We start from the raw sequence: 16750 nt of genomic DNA, 5'->3' as shown, positions 1-16750 counted from the left end.
GGTAAAGTGACCTAGGCACTGGTATTGTGTTTGTCACGCCAGGCAGTTCCCGTACTTTCCCATTCCCTTCAGTCCATAAACTGGGGGGTTGTGTCTCTTTCTTCTTGTGCCTTCTTGTTGTTACTTTTCCCTTTCCTCTTCACATCTCCCTCCCTACTCCATCCTTCTCAACCCGCGCGTTGGTTGTTTTCATCAGGTTCGCGTTTATCATACCTAGAGTGTTTGTTCATCACATCAGCCACTGACATAACACTGATAAAGTTCCTTCATCCGTTAACGCGCAACGCGTTTTTCCAAACAAATTGCCTTCCTTGTGATTTGCACGCGCGGCCCGCTACAATGCAAACCATCACGCTGGAACCGGAGCAGTTGTCCTGGGGAAAGGATTTTGCCACCTACCAGGAGGCTGCCAAGGTGCTATCAATCCTTGGAAACAGCCCCCGCAGCCTGGAAACTGGCATCGTTGATGTCGAGGTCCGGCCTGTGCCAGTGGCCATCAAACCCAAGGGGACCGCTACTGCGGACTTGGGAATGATAAGTCGTCTCCCGAACGAAGTCGTGGACATGGTCATCAACAAACTCGACCTGCCTAGTGCTATCAGCCTGTCATACGTCAACCGTATCGCCAATCACTATGTGCAGAAAAGCGCGGTTTCCCTTCTGCGGCAGTGGGCCCCCGGCCTGCCGAAGATTCTCATGAACATTCAGAGCCTGAAGATCTGGAGCATTCACGACCTGAAAGAGGCAATTATCCGTGAGAAGTGTGTCATGTGCGGCAACTCGACTGTTCAGCTCTACCTTCCTACCATGGAGCGTATCTGCCACCCATGCGTGCACAACAACCATGCATACTGGTGCCTCCCCTTGGAGCGCGCAGCAATGATCTTCGGCCTTGACCTGCCCGATCTGATTGGTCCTGAAACTGTGTACCTGCTGCGCCTGGGCAAGGATGAGGATGACATGGATTTGGGTGATCTTGGTGCCTGGGTTATTCCTGTCAAGGTGGCGCTGACCAGAGCCCTGGAAATCCATGGCTCCCGCAAGGCCATCAAGCGTGCTGCGGAGGGCCTGTTCGGTTCTGACGACGACGAAGCCAACGAATACGACGAAGATGGTTCCGATGACGAATTCACGGTCGTAAACCAGCATGATATTTATCGCGCTGTTTCCCTGGATACCCCTAACGCTGTCAAGATGCGTTTCCTCATCTCGTTGGGAAACTGCAATCTGCATGCTTTCCACCATGAAGTTTCCTGCCGGGTGCCTGTCGTCAATCGAAACAATACGCGCAAAATTCTTTACGCGTGCCGTGGTTGCACTGCCATGCTCACGCACCCCCAAATGGAGACCATTTCCAACACCCACATGGAGATGATGCAACTTGATCCTGCTCTCGACAAGTATGAGCGATCTTTCGAGATCTTCCGTCGCGCCTTTCATGTGCGGACCATGGCCGAAATGGTTGAGCATGTTCGAACCGAGTGCATTGGGGGTTGGTTCTTGCTGCATGCTGAGGGTCAGAATATGTAGCCATAGGTGGCTCTACCCCCCTGGATGCAAGAAGTGATGCCAGAGAGGCCTCATTAACTTTGAGACTTTTGGCTGTAACGGACAGGGGAGTTGGAGGAACACTGGGTCAAGGGGGTCTTGGGTTGTTTTGCCTGGCCATGTTTGTTGAGACCAGCCATAATTTGTCATTTGAACAATGAGAGGTTGGAAATTCTGAGGATTGGATTTCCATGGATGATGTCAAGACGTGGTTTGGGATTGAACAATGCACGTACTACTTTGTACCCGGTACATTCTCGGGATAATGGAAGTGACAAATCAATACAAATTCTACTTAACTAGTTAGTAAATTTGCTCATCCTCGTTTTATGTAAATGAATCCTTCGATTCTCATCATTATCTTCTTTCTGGATGATACGCTCGGAGCACATTGGAATAAGATCAAGGTCAACGGCCCACACTTCGCCTCTGCGGGTACGTCCTGATGGACGATCGGATAAGAAAGCATGCCACATGGTGAAAGGAGTCCACTCAGTGAAGACAAGAGATATCTTTACATAGGAGTATTTGTCTCAAGAGATAACCTTGGAAGTTTTACGGCCCACCGCTCCACATAGCTCAACCTCAACGTCTCGATCCGGTTCACTGAAACAGGGGCAAAAGCCGTAAAAGCCGTAAAAGCCTCCAGAAACAGGGAAAGTCGAGAATGATGGACCAGATCTTCGAGAACAATCTATCTTCATGTATCCTGCATATCAGATATGTCTTTTCGCAGTTATCCATTTCCCCGAGTTAGACTTCTTCCCGCTAGTCAATAAATGTGGGGTTAGCAATTGACCAATGACACGTCGATCGTGGCATAAGCACTGGGGCTGCCGCCGCAAGCCATGGATCACCGGTCCGCGATTGACCAAAAGCCTTGGTAGCTAATTGACTTCACAGCTCTGACTGGCCGAAGTTGCCGATCTCGGTCCGCCCAGCCAGTCACAGGCACGGCCGGTTATCGCCGCCCTGGCTAATGTTCTATAACCCCAAATCCGTTACCTAACACTTCTCCGTACTCGCTGTATTCCCCCGCGGGGAGCCAACGGTAGTGCAGAACGGCAAGATTGGAGAATTTGATATTCGAAATTCCGTTGTCAGGTCATGCAATCTGGGACTGGTTTAATAATACCCTTGTTCCTCCTTACCTGCCCTTTTCTTGCCATCACTTGTTGCTTGTGATACACAGCACTCGATATGGACAAAGAAGAATACAACAGCGACGAGGCTCAGCTGGCCCAGCTGGGCCATAAGTCGGAGCTAAAGCGAAATTACTCGCTGATGTATGTGCTGCAAGTGAACATGGATTCCTAGATTGTGCTAACCTCTGTTCGTTTTGAAGTTCAATGCTGGGCCTTGCTTTCGCCATTCTAAATGTACGTGACGCGCCCGGAAACCAAGTCCACGAGAATCAACAATTGACTTTTGACAGTCATGGACCGCTTTATCAGCAAGTTTGTCTCTCAGTTTGCCCTCGGGAGGCAGCACTAGTATTGTCTGGGGTATGTATCCGCCTGGCTCTCTGTCTATTCTCAATCCAGAGCTGACACGAGTCTCAATAGGTCTTATTACAGCCGGAATCTGTAATTTGTGCATGGCCACTTCCCTAGCCGAGTTTCTTTCTGCATACCCCACAGCCGGAGGCCAATATCACTGGGTCGCTGTGACTTCGTGGAAAAAATGGATGCCAATTCTCTCCTGGATTACTGGCTGGATCAACTGCTCTGGCTGGGTTGCGCTGGTCGCAACCGCTGGTCTTTTGGGCAGTCAGCTTATTCTGGGTGTGATCTCTCTCATGAACCCGGTAGGTTATTCTGAGCTACAGCGTTGATATATTTGACTGACTTTCATATCCAGAGCTATAACCCCCAGCGCTGGCACCAATTCCTAATCTACATCGGCTACAATATCGTTGCCTTCCTCGTCAATGCCTTTATGAACAACATTATGCCTTATGTCACCAAGGCAGCCTGTGAGATACCCTATACCGAGCTGTCGGAGACTTCTTACTATTACTAATTCCCACAGTCATCTGGTCCCTGTCAGGATTTGCCATCATTTGCATTACTGTGCTTTCATGTGCCTCGCCGAATTATAACTCCGGAGAGTACGTGTTGTCTGCTCGACAATCCTAGAACTAAATCACTGACAATGAACAGATTTGTCTTCACCGATTTCATCAATGAAACAGGCTGTAAGTTTCGCCTATCATTATCTATCTATGCTTCATGAACTGACTGTTATAGGGCCTGATGGAATTGCGTGGTTGCTTGGGGTATGTCGTTCGTGCGAAAGTTCATGAGCATCTCTAACATATTCATAGCTTCTGCAAGGTGGTCTTGGTGTTACCGGCTTTGACGGTGTCGCCCACATGATTGAAGGTAGCTTCTGAGAGTTCGCACTTGATCTTGGAGCTGAGGCTAATGGAATACAGAAATTCCCAACCCCTCGGTTGAGGGACCTAAGATCATGATTGCTTGTGTCGTGATCGGTACTGTCACTGGAGCAATCTTCCTTATTGTGCTGCTCTTTGTGGCTGGCGATATCAACGAAGTTATTGATTCTGCGGCAACTCCGCTCCTTGCAATCTTGAAGAATGCCACTTCGAGCAACGCAGGCGCTATCTGTCTCTTGATGTAGGTGTCACTTCCCTCCTCTCTCTTCGTTGTTGTACTGACATCTTTCCAGCTTCCCCCTAGTCTGCGCTTTGTTCGCTGCAATCGCTATTATGACTACTAGCAGTCGTATGGTCTACGCCTTCGCGCGGTACGTTCTTATTCATCTTCAACTTTGGCCATTGTACTGATATAGTTATAGTGATGGCGGTCTCCCTGCGTCTCCCTTCTTCTCCCGTGTTCACCCCAAACTAAACGTCCCATTGAACTCGCTATATCTCAATCTGGCTCTCGTGGTCATATTCGGTTGTATCTTCTTGGGCTCATCCAGGTAAGCATATACATAACACTCTATCCTGTATATTGCTAACATCTCCAAGTGCTTTCAATGCTATTGTCTCAGCATCAGTGGTGCTGCTCGGCCTTTCATATGGAATGCCAATTGCAGTGAACTGCTGCCGAGGAAGAAAAATGCTACCGGAGCGCTCATTTGTCCTTCCAGAAATCGTTGGCTGGACCATCAACATCGTATGACATCTTTCCCTTCGTCTCACTGAAATTAATACTGACTAAAACTTCTCAGATCTCGTTGGTGTACATTCTTCTGACTACTATCCTCTTCCTCTTCCCCCCTGAGCTGCCTGCCACTGGTAGCAACATGAGTGAGTTGACTCTCTTTTTGTGATGCAAAAACATAAAGCTAATTCGATGTAACAGATTATTGTGTTGCGGCATTTGGTATTGTCTTTATTATTTCTTTCATCCAGTGGATGGTAGATGGACGCAAGAATTTCGTCGGTCCCCGTCTTGAAATGGAAGTCTTCCAAGGAGAGGTTGCTGCTCAGCCGGAGCAGCCGATTCCAATGGTTGAACATCATAAGGCGTAAGGTTCAGATGGTCAGGATATACATGCAATGTAAATTATGGCGCAAAATCATGAATTTTCAAATGGAATATCCCTCAATCCAGGCACTCTTTCCCATTTAGAAATAGTAATATGTCGCAAAATGATATAATTTCTTGGCTTATACTAAAAGCATCAATTTACCCAATCTTCAAATTCATCAAAAAGATGCTTTTGTATATCTGAAGCAAGGTGAGTAGCTGGAAGCCGTCCGATTCATTAGGTCATGTGACCAGAGGTCACCAGATTGATAACCTAAATTTCCTACGTCATACGATGTTCTGCTTCACGTGACGGTTTCCCAACAATCCCATCCAAACGCCTACACATAGCTTTCACTAATCGCCAAAATGTTTACTGTTCGGTGGCCATCACTGCCTTCGCTTGGCCTGTTCTCGTCCACGCCAACTCAGGCGATCGATCTGCCCCCTGTCCACGTCCATGAAACCGAGACAGCTGAAGACAAGCCAGCTCGGGCATTGAAGCACCTACTAAAATTGAATCATGTCGAGAACTCGCTGTTCGACCGTCGAAACTTCCCTAATCAGTTAATACATGTGAGTTATTTGCATTGCATTAGTAACATAAGCTTTTTATGTATGGATTACTCGTTAGTCCATGAAATTGACCTACTTGCAGCTCTTGAGCTCCTCCTTTCTGCAAGGCGCAGATGCCGATACTTTAGGCTGCCTATACGAGCATGAAGTGTCTGGTCTAGTCAAATGGAAGGATTCACCGGCAGAAATCACTACTCTTGATTGGCGAGGTCATTTGGGACGGCGAGGGTGGGTTGCTGGGCTTGTCTGGGCCTTTCCAGCTTGGGACCCCTCACTAACGCCAACCAGATTTGATCGAGCCTTTGTGGATTTTTTTGAAGATGAAGTCGTTCACCGCAGCTATGACTGGAAGGAAGTTGTGGCCGAATACTTGTATACTGGCAAAGAGCCCATGTTTGATTCTATAATGGCTTCTCGTATGTTTTCAGCTTTCCGGGGGGATCACGCTCTAACATCTGTCTAGTTGGATTGCCATTGATTCATCTTGCATACGCCTTTGAAATGGACAGTCGTGAAATTGCAATGGAAGCACTCGGCCTCGCAGCAACCTGTCACAACGACATATACAAGTCCCTGGAGGACCCTAAACTCTCGAAAAATGAGGTACAATATGAATCAAAGTCACTCTTTGAAATATTTGACATGGTCCGGAAAGATAAGGACTTAGATGGCCTCTTTTCCACTCCCGGCGACGACAACCTCAATATCCTTTTTGTCAGCCACAACGCCGTGCTTCTCAAGCACTGGAAAGCATGGAAGATCGACAATCCAATTGAACAGTTCCGCGAGAGCCAAGAGCTTGCAGCTGCTTTGCTAGTTGGGACAGCAGATTCGGCCGGGAATTACGATTGGTTCTTCGCTATGAACCTCGCAACCAGCCACGCGGTCCGTGTCATGTTGCCTTTCATTCCTCCCCAGTTTCAAATCTCTCTTCTTCGCCAATGGTGGTTGATCTGTGTGGGCATCTACGTCGCGCAACTGCGGCCCGAGATCAAAATGGACCAAATCCGGAATTATGATTTGAATGGAAAGGACTGGAAATGGGTTGCTGAGAAAGCTGTCAAGGGTGAATTTTCATCCGATGTTTACTTTGTCAAGACCACTCGAGCACTGAAGGAACTGGCCTCGACTTGGGGCGATTCCGATAGCTTCTTCTTGAAGGCTGCTGTGCGATTTGTGACTGAGTTCAAGTGCTGGGGAGGGAATTTTGTCGGATATGATCTGTAGGCTTTGTTCATACTCTACTTAACTCAAATTTATGTATGATTTAATGAATAATCGAAGAAAATATATTGATAGATGATCGTTTCTTCATTTCGACGAAGCGATACATGGGGTCACGTGTAGATGTTGGCTCCCAAGGTACCCAAGGTTGTTTGCATTGTTTGCATTTGACAACCGCGGTCATGACATCCACCACTGCGGCGTAGTCAACGTCCAAATAATCTAAGCGCGACATGTTTCTCATGGCCTTAGACAGTCAGAAACCCAGCTCCACATGATTGCTAAATAACCACCCCTGTTGCTCACCCTCTCTCGCCTTATCCTTTTGACGGAGCATCAAGCACCATCCCTGCCTGGGACACATTCGAGCTTGTACAACATCTGCAATGCAGGATGCCGATATCCCCCTCTATCTACACGCAGAATTTCTACCAAACATCCGCCAGATAACTCTTTACGTGTCACTTCCCGAGACCACACAATTTGACGGAATTCGACCAGATATCCAACTTTCAGAATCAAGAAAAGCAGTCACAGTCTCCCTACCAGAACCATTTAAACATGTCACAGAAACAATCAAACTGCCCGCACGCGTTAGCGATGCGTCCCGGCGCGTGTTGGAGACACCCACTGGGCCAGCACCAAAATCGGAACCCAGTGATACCAGGGATCCCAGTCGCACCAGGAATTCCAGTGGCACCGGGCATCCCAGTGGCACCAGGGATTCCAGTAGCACCAACTATCCCGGTGGCACCAAGGACCCCAGCCACGATTATTCCTTCCGCATGCAGGTCGATCCTAACGACGAGGCGCTGGCGCCACGGGATGAACTAATCGATGAATTTACACCCTGGACAGCAGATGAAATGTCGTCTTCGACTCGTATTCGTTGTCGAGAGTGTGCACAAGCTTTTCTTGATTCCTCGCTAATATCCGGGTCGGTTAATCAGGGCACAGGCGAAAGCTCTACCCCGGGATGGGTCTGGAAAGACCTTCCAAGTGGCAACTGGGCTGAAATGATGGATTTCTGGCACTGCCACAAACCTGACCCCCATGAAGACCACGAGAAAGAGGAGAAAGACACTGCGCTCGAGATTGAGGACCAAACCGCACAGACTAAAGGGTATGGTGCGGATAGCCACGTTGTGGCTGTTTCTGGGACGGTCTTTGTTGATGTTGCTACTTTCCTTCTTGCTGAAACAGACTGCATAGGATTGAGAAAGGTAAGATTTATATATCCCCTCTTCTTCCCATCATCATTTCTTCCTTCTTTTTATCACCAGAACCGGGCAACTTAGAAGGGGACCACTCAGTTATCAGTGGGGTGGCCTCCGATACAATTGCCCGAGATGGACGAAATGCACCTTGTGTACTGCAATCCAAGCAAAGGTGATACTCTCACAGGAACAGGATCACAAATTCGGGGAGTAGTCATCCTCTCTAACCAGATGGATTTCGCTCTTTTCGTTTGCGATACTGGACTTGTGTGAGCCGCTTTTTCCTGTTCTGCGACTCAAGGTGTTCTCTATTTTCAGCGCCGGCTATCTAAGCAGTGGAGCAGGCGTGATTACCAGAGTTACATTATATTATTTTTCCTTGCATGCTGTGCTCTATATAACCATGACTTTGAATGCAATGCTTTTCTCTTCATTTCCAAGTATTTATTCGGCGCATTAGTTCAATTCACGTTCTAGGTACAATGTGCTGACAAGCAATGCAATCCAGGGCAATGACGAAGAGCAAACAGCGAACATTAAAGTCTCACCACAACGAACCCTCGACTGCACAAACTGCAATTCCATAATCGGCATGGAAGATCCAACCGCCAAGGGATGGCGACTTCTGAAAGCCAACGTATCCCTGAACACAAATTCATCCAGCGACGCAGACATTACAAAGTGGGAAGTCCACCCGACAGAAACAATCGTTGCAGCACAGCTCCTCGAATTGATCGAGAGAGAAAGCGCCCGACGATTCGTCGTTCATTGTGGCCAGAAGAGCGGTCTCGTGGTAGGTGATATCTTATTCCATTCTACTCCAATTTGCTCCCGAATTTAGGCCATATCAAATTCTACAAATGACACTAACGAATATTGTACTGGCAGCTTTGGGTCTTCAACCCAGACATGCGATACTCCAATTCCAGCGCAGGCCATAGTATCATGGCCCAGCAAGCGATGAAGGTGTTCTACCAAGAGACTCCTGATGTGGATGAGCTACTTCATCCGGAAATCGGGAATCCTTCGCCGTTGTCCGTGGAAGAGTTGGAGTTGCCGTCTATGATCTTTGAAGCGATGGCGCAGGCGTTGACTAGGAGTAACGAGATGCTCCCGCTTTCTGCTAGGCGGTTTAACGAGTGGCATGTCGGGCTTTTGAGTCGGTTCAGGCGCGAAAAGGTTTGAGTTGTTGGTTTTTGTATGTATGGCACAGAGGAAGAGATTACCGACGTATTACTATGTTTGTATGGGTCTACGCTGATAATGCAAGCACGATGTTTAAATTATTCATTGATGTTCTTCAATTTGTGGGATTATCATAGCGGCGTGTTATTTTAAATTCGAAGGCTTCCAGCGCCCCATCTAACCTTCAAAGGGTGTCTCATAGGGAGCCTCAGCCTGGGGTGTGAGACGAGCAATGTGTCGGCGCTGGCCATCCTCCCAGTCGAAAACGGCAGAGTGGCAAGCCACACGGTTCTGCGAAGGTTAGCTTTTGTTCTCATTGAAAGAATAGGTTGAGGCTGTAACTTACATCCCAAACGACAACAGTACCAGCCTTCCAGCGAATACGAGCCTGAAGATCCTGCGACAAGGCAATGTGGTCGTACAGGAACTTGAGCAAGTTGTCAGATTCCTCCTTCTTGTATCCAACAATGTAACGGGTGACTATACGACATGTCAGCTTTCGCAATCCTTCAAAAGTGTCGAGGCAGACTTACACTGGGGGTTCACGTAAAGCGCCTTCTCGCCAGTAACGGGGTGAGTGCGGACAATGGGGTGCTCCGATGAAACAGGATCACGGCGGGCAATACCACCACCGTTCAAACTAGCGTGGATCTGCTCGAGGCCGGAGTGCACGGCCTTCAATCCGTGGAGACGTTCCCGGAAGCCAGGCGACAGACGCTTGTATGCCTGGACCATATCAGCGAAGAGGGTGTCGCCGCCGGTGGTGGGGCCGTCGAGCGCATACAGGAATGTTGTGCCGGGGGGCTGCTTCTCGAAGGTGACGTCCGAGTGCCATGTGATAGTGTTGGTGCGCTGCTTCAGGAAGGTCTCGCCGGTGCGGTCGTCGGCACCGCGGAAGACGAGGTGGATCTCGGGGAATCCCTTGGGGGCGCCGGAGGTCTGGTGGATGTGGTGTCGGCCAAAGTAGCCGGCATAGTCGACGGCCTTTTGGATCGGGAGGGATGCGAAGTCTTGGTCGCGGAAGGCTGGATGGTTTGTTAGATTCATGCTTAGAGATGGAGATGGAAAAATGGTCTGTCACGTACCGACGACCCGTCGCTGTGCAACATACAGGGCCAATTGATCCTTGCCCTTGTCGGAGAGTTGGCTTAGTTGCACGCCGTGGATCTCAGAGCCAATGAAGGGAGTGAGCTGGTCGACCTGGACTCCCTCGGGGAGCAGTTCTGGGAAAGAGGGGTCGGCATCCTTGCCGTGGTCGTAGTGCTCAAAGGGCGTCAGAGGAGGATATCTAGATGTCTATTAGATATGATATTCCTGGGATGGAATAAGGCCAATACATACCTTTCTGTCTCGTTGTCCCAAACAGGCAGATATTCCGGATAAGATACAGGAGCCACCTTGTCTGTGCCCTTAATCTCAACATCCTTTTCAATCTTGTAGCCGATCAAGTTCTCCTTGTTGAAACCGCCGTCCGCCTTGAGCGGAAGCGCAACAGGCGGGGCACGAAGGCCTACTGTCTCAGTGAGGGAGGGAGCCATGTTTGAGTTTTCGTATGTGTATGTTGCCTCTGCGGATCAGATATGTTTCTTCATCTTTTCTAGTGGGTTTACACTGGCAATATATATCTATTTCGGCACCAGCAAACCGAGCACACGAATTGCGCCATCATTGCGGGGTTTTGCGGTTTTTGCGGGACAATAAGAAAAGTGTCAACTTTGTGTTATCATACAATCTATTTAGCGAGCGAGCCGAGGAGGTTCGAGGTACGTACTCTTATTGTATGTATACGAGATAAGCGTCGCATTGGGAATGACGTGATAGCCGAATTGCGTGCGTGCATTGCCAATTGCCGTGATTTGAAGAAAACGAGTCGACCATTGCGCTGTTGGAGTACGCGAGATACGATGCTGATGGCGTCATATACAACTGGCTTGGCGCGATATTTTCTATTTATTATAGCTAGTAGTTATATTATCTCCATAGTTATAGTTGTATTGTATAGTCAATGTTCTAGATATTGAACATGTTAGGGACTTAGGGTACGGCGTAGAGGTATCACTATAGGTTGTAGTGAATACATACAAGAGTTCATAGAATACTTATTAATTCAACGCTAACTCGCATTCATGTAGATCTGCATGAAACAGGTTCATTCTGCGAGACCCCTGCTAACTTTGACTCCGCTAACTCGTTGACTCTAACGTCAATCCCACTACACTTGCGTGATTCAAGCCAACGTCGCCTTTCCGTCTATTTTTCTTCAACAAATCTCTTTTATCTGGAAACTTTCCCCGTCTACCCTATCTATCCTGTAGAATGCCCTTCCGAGTTCCAGTCTAGGCCTCCCTAAGTCAACCGAGCCAACCTAGCCAATCTCGTCAACCCTAATTGACTCTAAATCGCCCAGGATCATCGCAGTTCCACAACTTTCTGCCCTCGATGTTGTGACTTTTACCTTTTCGCCTGGTCCACATCCTGCGCAGGCCAAAGCGAAACATCTGCCAAATATGGCGTGATAAATAAACGTATGAGTCTCCCCTTATATGAGTAAATGCCCAGCCCAAGCAATGCTTCTTTTCTCCATCCGTAATCTCACTTCCAATCCCATACGAGATGACGGTTGAAGACGCCAGTAAAACGGCATCCGATGCCGGGCCTATTGACTCTAAGCCTACCCAGAAAGTCTTATCCGCAGAGTCTTCGTCTTCGTCGACGTATGACAGCCCTCGTGCCAAGCAGACCGACTGTGCTTTTGATACTACCGAGGACCCGCGGTTCTACAAGCCCATTCCTGAATATGAGGGTGCCCATCGCTGGGACCCGGACTTTGAGTGGACAGAGGAAGAAGAGAAAGCCATTGTCAGAAAGGTATGGGTTACTGAACTCTCCCGTATTCTGTTCAAGTAACTGACCCTTCGCAGATTGATTGGCGCATTTGCACATTTGCCTGTATGACTTTCTTTGCGCTCCAACTAGACCGTGGAAACATCGTCCAGGCCACGTCAGACAACATGCTAGACGATCTAGGCATGACCACAAACGACTACAACACCGGCCAAACAATCTTCTACCTAACATTCCTCTTCGCCGAGCTGCCCTCTCAGCTCATTTCAAAATGGGTCGGCCCCGATCGCTGGATTCCAGTGCAAATGATCAGCTGGAGTCTCATCGCCTCGTGCCAGGCATTCATGCACAACAGAGCCGGATTCTTCACGACCCGCGCCATGCTCGGTCTCCTCGAGGGTGGCTTCATCCCCGACACCATTCTCTTCCTATCATTCTGGTACAAGTCCAAAGAGCTGCCTATCCGACTCAGCTACTTCTGGATGACATACGAAGCCACCGCGATTGTCAGCGCTTTCCTCGCATTTGGCTTCCTCCACATTCGCCAATCGGACGGCACCGGCGGCTGGCGATACTTGTTCGCCCTGGAGGGTTGTATCACCGGACTGATCGGTATCGTCGCTGCATTCTATATGCCGCCCTCGCCAACACAGACCGCAGGCCGGTTCCGCGGTAAGAAGGGCTGGTTCAACGAGCACGAAGAGAAAATCATGGTCAACCGTGTGCTGCGCGATGACCCGAGTAAGGGAACCATGCACAATCGCCAGGCTGTGACTCCCAAGCTGCTCTGGCAGGCCCTGAAGGACTACGACATGTGGCTCATCTACCTGCTTGGCCTGACCTGGATGATCCCCAGCACACCGGCTACGTCGTACATCAGCCTGGAACTGAAGTCGCTCGGTTTTAGCACTTTTAACACCAACTTGCTCACTATCCCGGCCTATGTGATCTTCATTATCAACCTGCTATTGTGGACTTGGGCTTCCGAGCGGTTCAATCAGCGACTGCTGCTTGGCGTCGGTGCTGAGATTTGGGCTATGGTCTTGTTGATCGCGCTGGAGACTGTGTCTGAGAGTGCTAGTCCTTGGGTGCGTTGGGTTCTGCTGATATTGTTGATTGGTATGCCTTATGTGCATGCGATTATTGTCGCAATTACATCCCGCAATGCAGGCTCTGTGAGGACGCGAACGGTTGCTACTGCTATCTACAATATGATGGTGCAGGCTAGTAACATCATTGGTAACAACGTGAGTCTTTCCGGTCCTTGTTCTCGGGTTTTCATAACTAACCATCACATAGGTCTACCGTACCCCAGATAAACCGTACTACCACACCGGTAATAAGGTCCTTATTGCTCTTTCGGTGTGGAGTATGGCGATATTCATCCTTGCCAAGGTTTACTACGTGTGGCGTAACAAGTATGTCAGCCCGTACTGTGATTGATCTAATTACTTTTGCTAATATTCCTTTTCAGACAAAACGCCGCTGTCTGGGATAAGATGTCCAGCGAAGAGCGCTCACGATACGTTGTTGAAAACAAAGATCTTGGAAACAAGAGGTATGTCAAGAGTTGTCTCCTGCTGCGCAACTGAATGCTAATGACCCGCACTACAGACTTGATTTCCGATTCTTGCACTAGAGACACGACTACATTGTCTGGCACAGGTAGACTTAAAATATTCAATAACTAGAATAAAATGAGCTGAGCTCATCGGCATAAATGTCACAAAATATTCATCAACGAAGTTTCGAATCAGTAGAAACAATATAGTAAAAGCAAAAGTCACATCCTTCTACTCTCCAATCACATACTCACATCCCTCATCCCCAATCCAAACCTCATGGACCTTCCCAGCAGGAACATCAACCCTCTCCCCAACTCGAAACGTCACCTTTTCAGCTTCCCCATTATGCTTAGCATTATCATCAGGGTATGAGATTGTCAGAGACCCCCGACGAATAAGATGTGTCGTCAGACCGCCATGCGAGTGCGGGGAATAATGGGCGTTGCTGAAAGAAGTCAGCATGAGTGCATGTATCAAATGAGAGAACATTTTGCTGCCGTAGTCCAGCTGTGTTTCATTTTCGTTGTATCAATTCTAACAAAATTATCCACCTACCTTCCATCCGTCCAGGTGAAGATATGTCGAAACCCCCACTCGCGGACGAGACGCTCGCTCTCGGTGCGTGTGCCGATGGGATACTTTTCCGCCATGGTGATTTGGCTTGGATTTGTAATGTTGCTTTTTTTGTGGATGAGATGGAAGTTGAAGGCGATGCATACGTATGGACCGGATAAATTTCCAGATCACGGACCCTGTTCTTTTCTGTTTTGGGGTGTATCTCTTGCCGCTTTATTGCAGCCGAAGTACAGTCTTAGCATGACTTTATAGGGATAGTGCTTAGAGGAGTAGTGACATATAGAGCCTCATCTTGCTTTCCTGCGTCAGATTACAAAGGCCTATATACCAGAGGGAGTCAAAAATGTACCATAGCTATATTCACGTATATATGTAGGGCAGATTTAGAGTTATTCTGTGCGTGCACTCTTGTCGATATGAGTGAATGATGTCATATAACCCGGGAACTCCCACGTGGGCTATCTACTACTTCTAGATTGTACTTAAAAAGTTTACCTGAGTGGCACTTCAGCCGATATCTACTCAGCCCGATGGCAAGAATAGCACCGTTTCGTCTAGTGAAGAAAAAGCCAAAATCAAAAATGTCATATCTCATTATCAGAAAACGCTACAGAAAAGAGAAACAAAAACACCATGACAGCACATTTTGCGCCCTTCCGCCTGGGGTTCACCCAGTCCCAAATAAGTGTGTCAATCTCCAAAGTATTCGCAGGCCTTTCGTGTGTTAGACGTATTGAATTCATCCTCTAGATTCCAGAGGGAATGCCCATATGACCGGGAGAGTGTATGAAGTTGAAGTGTGAATCAAATCATATCCGGACAGCATGGGCAGATTTGACTGCACGTTCTTTTCCCCCATAGATGTGCAGCACAGGACCTCGAAGGTATCAACCACAAGGGGTGTGGCAGATGTGACAGTTCTTGCCTGGGATAACCCAGACTTCTTTCCCCTGTGCTTGGCAATTGGGGCATCGCACACCAGGCATCTGTTGTATAGTTAGTATATTCTCAGAAGTGCTGGAAGTACCATATTGATGCATAGGAGTAAGCTGTACGAACCTTGCTGATGACAGCGAAGTTTGAGCACACTGGTGCAGCACATTTGGTAGAGGAACACATGTTGTTTGGGTAGATATGTTGAGGAAAGAGGGGTGTGAATAGAATTCTTTGCCGAAGCCCGAGGATGTTCAGGGCTGTCTTAGGTTGAAGTCTGAAGACAAGGCCATGGAACAGGACGAGGAGGGGTCCTTATAAGGCCTGGAAAGCAAGGAAAAAGTGAAAGAGAAGAATAGATCTAGTTCACATTGCTAATCAGGTAAAAATAATTAATATGAAAATAATAATATTGTAATCTCAAATTTAATATCAAAAACTTACCTGGCAGTCACTTCTTTGTTTCGCCCAATGATATCAGCCAGTAACAGTAGATGGATGTTCGTCTTGACGGGCTTGGCTTTTTGAACAGGTACCTATGCCCCCAAAAAAGGGTCATCATGATCCTCTTTTGTAAGCCACTAGCCTACCAAGGCCAATCACAGCGGCTTCGTCGGTACTTCCCGAGGCCTCCGGCATTGTGAGTTCACCATGTTTTCGTCCAAAAGGCTAAGGGATCAGCGATCCAAAGAAATCAGACAAAGAAATGAGTGTAGCGGGTCTCGGCAACTTGCATCAATTCACCGATACTTCGAAGAAAAAGGGGGAGACGAGGAAATTGCAACTTCTCAACACATTTAAGAGTTGACGTATCAACCCCAGAACGATGGCAGATCCCAGATAGGGCTAGTGTTCGGTCATCTTCGGTAGGAGGCATGCTGTGATTGGCCGATGACCTTCAACGTGGGTTCCCTCCATTCCTTAAACAGACGATCTCCTCCGATCATTGGCCGTACCGTTCTGGCCCGTTTGATCCAACGCCAAAGGCCGATTATCAGTCTGTTCTGCATGCAAATTTCATGGAAGTGACGCATGAACCCCTGCACCAGGATCTGTCAGATGACAAATACTTGTACTTTGCTTAGGAAGAACCATGTCGAGTTCTATCGTTGAGTCACCGACTATTCCGAACTCCGTATTCGTTGAGGCCCTGGGCAATCGGAGGACAACCGTAGACGTCTCATATTGCGATCCTTCAGCCGACGTGTGACCATCTTTGGCCACAACTTTATCGGAGGATTTACCGGTCAACTTGACTTATCTGCTAGTCCCCACTAGCCATGTTGATCAATCTGATGCATGTAACTTGGCGCCTTGATCCTTCTAAGGCGATATTGTACCTAGTGATTTGACTCTCGGTCTCACCGATCCTCCTCTGGTACGAACCCCACGGTTGGGGCTATGGCTCGCAGCATGCAAGACCATTTTTTTCACCCACGTACTATCAGTATAGGCTAAAATGCTTCAAAGTCCAGGGCTGGGCAACTACCCCACGTTTGTATGCATCATCATTACGCCCGAGTCTGTCTGATCTGTCACCGCTACTTCTTCTCGCACATGGCGAACCTAGCAAATGAAG

The 16750-nt window shown here is 48.3% G+C and overlaps 7 protein-coding genes across 7 annotated transcripts; 5 read left to right on the top strand and 2 right to left on the bottom strand.

Annotated features, from left to right (window-relative positions):
• Window positions 1–339: 339 nt before the first annotated feature.
• N7518_003292 (F-box protein) lies at window positions 340–1530 on the top strand (the record flags this gene model as incomplete). The annotated part of the gene is made up of 1 exon (XM_057184219.1): window positions 340–1530. One exon carries the CDS (start codon window positions 340–342, stop codon window positions 1528–1530), a length of 1191 nt encoding a protein of 396 aa, XP_057045669.1.
• Window positions 1531–2748: 1218 nt separating this feature from the next.
• Window positions 2749–5053, top strand: N7518_003291 (GABA permease GabA; the record flags this gene model as incomplete). Its single annotated transcript, XM_057184218.1, has 15 exons — window positions 2749–2834; window positions 2894–2927; window positions 2984–3053; window positions 3114–3355; window positions 3409–3523; window positions 3580–3658; window positions 3711–3745; window positions 3798–3826; window positions 3875–3932; window positions 3986–4187; window positions 4240–4317; window positions 4369–4497; window positions 4547–4694; window positions 4750–4828; window positions 4884–5053. 15 exons carry the CDS (start codon window positions 2749–2751, stop codon window positions 5051–5053), a joined length of 1554 nt encoding a protein of 517 aa, XP_057045668.1.
• Window positions 5054–5420: 367 nt separating this feature from the next.
• On the top strand, window positions 5421–6854 carry N7518_003290 (questin oxidase family protein; the record flags this gene model as incomplete). The annotated part of the gene is made up of 4 exons (XM_057184217.1): window positions 5421–5627; window positions 5710–5855; window positions 5916–6043; window positions 6091–6854. The coding sequence occupies 4 exons, from the start codon at window positions 5421–5423 to the stop codon at window positions 6852–6854; spliced, it is 1245 nt and encodes a 414-aa protein (XP_057045667.1).
• A 383-nt stretch (window positions 6855–7237) lies between these two features.
• On the top strand, window positions 7238–9253 carry N7518_003289 (HECT-type E3 ubiquitin transferase; the record flags this gene model as incomplete). Its single annotated transcript, XM_057184216.1, has 3 exons — window positions 7238–8074; window positions 8577–8861; window positions 8957–9253. 3 exons carry the CDS (start codon window positions 7238–7240, stop codon window positions 9251–9253), a joined length of 1419 nt encoding a protein of 472 aa, XP_057045666.1.
• Window positions 9254–9430: 177 nt separating this feature from the next.
• On the bottom strand, window positions 9431–10791 carry N7518_003288 (TauD/TfdA dioxygenase family protein; the record flags this gene model as incomplete). The annotated part of the gene is made up of 5 exons (XM_057184215.1): window positions 9431–9544; window positions 9600–9733; window positions 9787–10278; window positions 10339–10541; window positions 10595–10791. The coding sequence occupies 5 exons, from the start codon at window positions 10789–10791 to the stop codon at window positions 9431–9433; spliced, it is 1140 nt and encodes a 379-aa protein (XP_057045665.1).
• Window positions 10792–11866: 1075 nt separating this feature from the next.
• Window positions 11867–13736, top strand: N7518_003287 (putative transporter; the record flags this gene model as incomplete). The annotated part of the gene is made up of 5 exons (XM_057184214.1): window positions 11867–12121; window positions 12175–13344; window positions 13397–13515; window positions 13572–13655; window positions 13712–13736. The coding sequence occupies 5 exons, from the start codon at window positions 11867–11869 to the stop codon at window positions 13734–13736; spliced, it is 1653 nt and encodes a 550-aa protein (XP_057045664.1).
• A 154-nt stretch (window positions 13737–13890) lies between these two features.
• Window positions 13891–14312, bottom strand: N7518_003286 (uncharacterized protein; the record flags this gene model as incomplete). Its single annotated transcript, XM_057184213.1, has 2 exons — window positions 13891–14107; window positions 14218–14312. The coding sequence occupies 2 exons, from the start codon at window positions 14310–14312 to the stop codon at window positions 13891–13893; spliced, it is 312 nt and encodes a 103-aa protein (XP_057045663.1).
• Between the last annotated feature and the right edge of the window lie 2438 nt (window positions 14313–16750).

This window comes from Penicillium psychrosexuale (assembly GCF_028828465.1).
Source record: "Penicillium psychrosexuale strain IBT 29551 chromosome Unknown utg000002l, whole genome shotgun sequence".
Lineage (NCBI taxonomy): Eukaryota > Fungi > Ascomycota > Eurotiomycetes > Eurotiales > Aspergillaceae > Penicillium > Penicillium psychrosexuale.
Note: the sequence above shows the minus strand (reverse complement) of the source record. Positions and strands in the feature narration are given on the sequence as shown.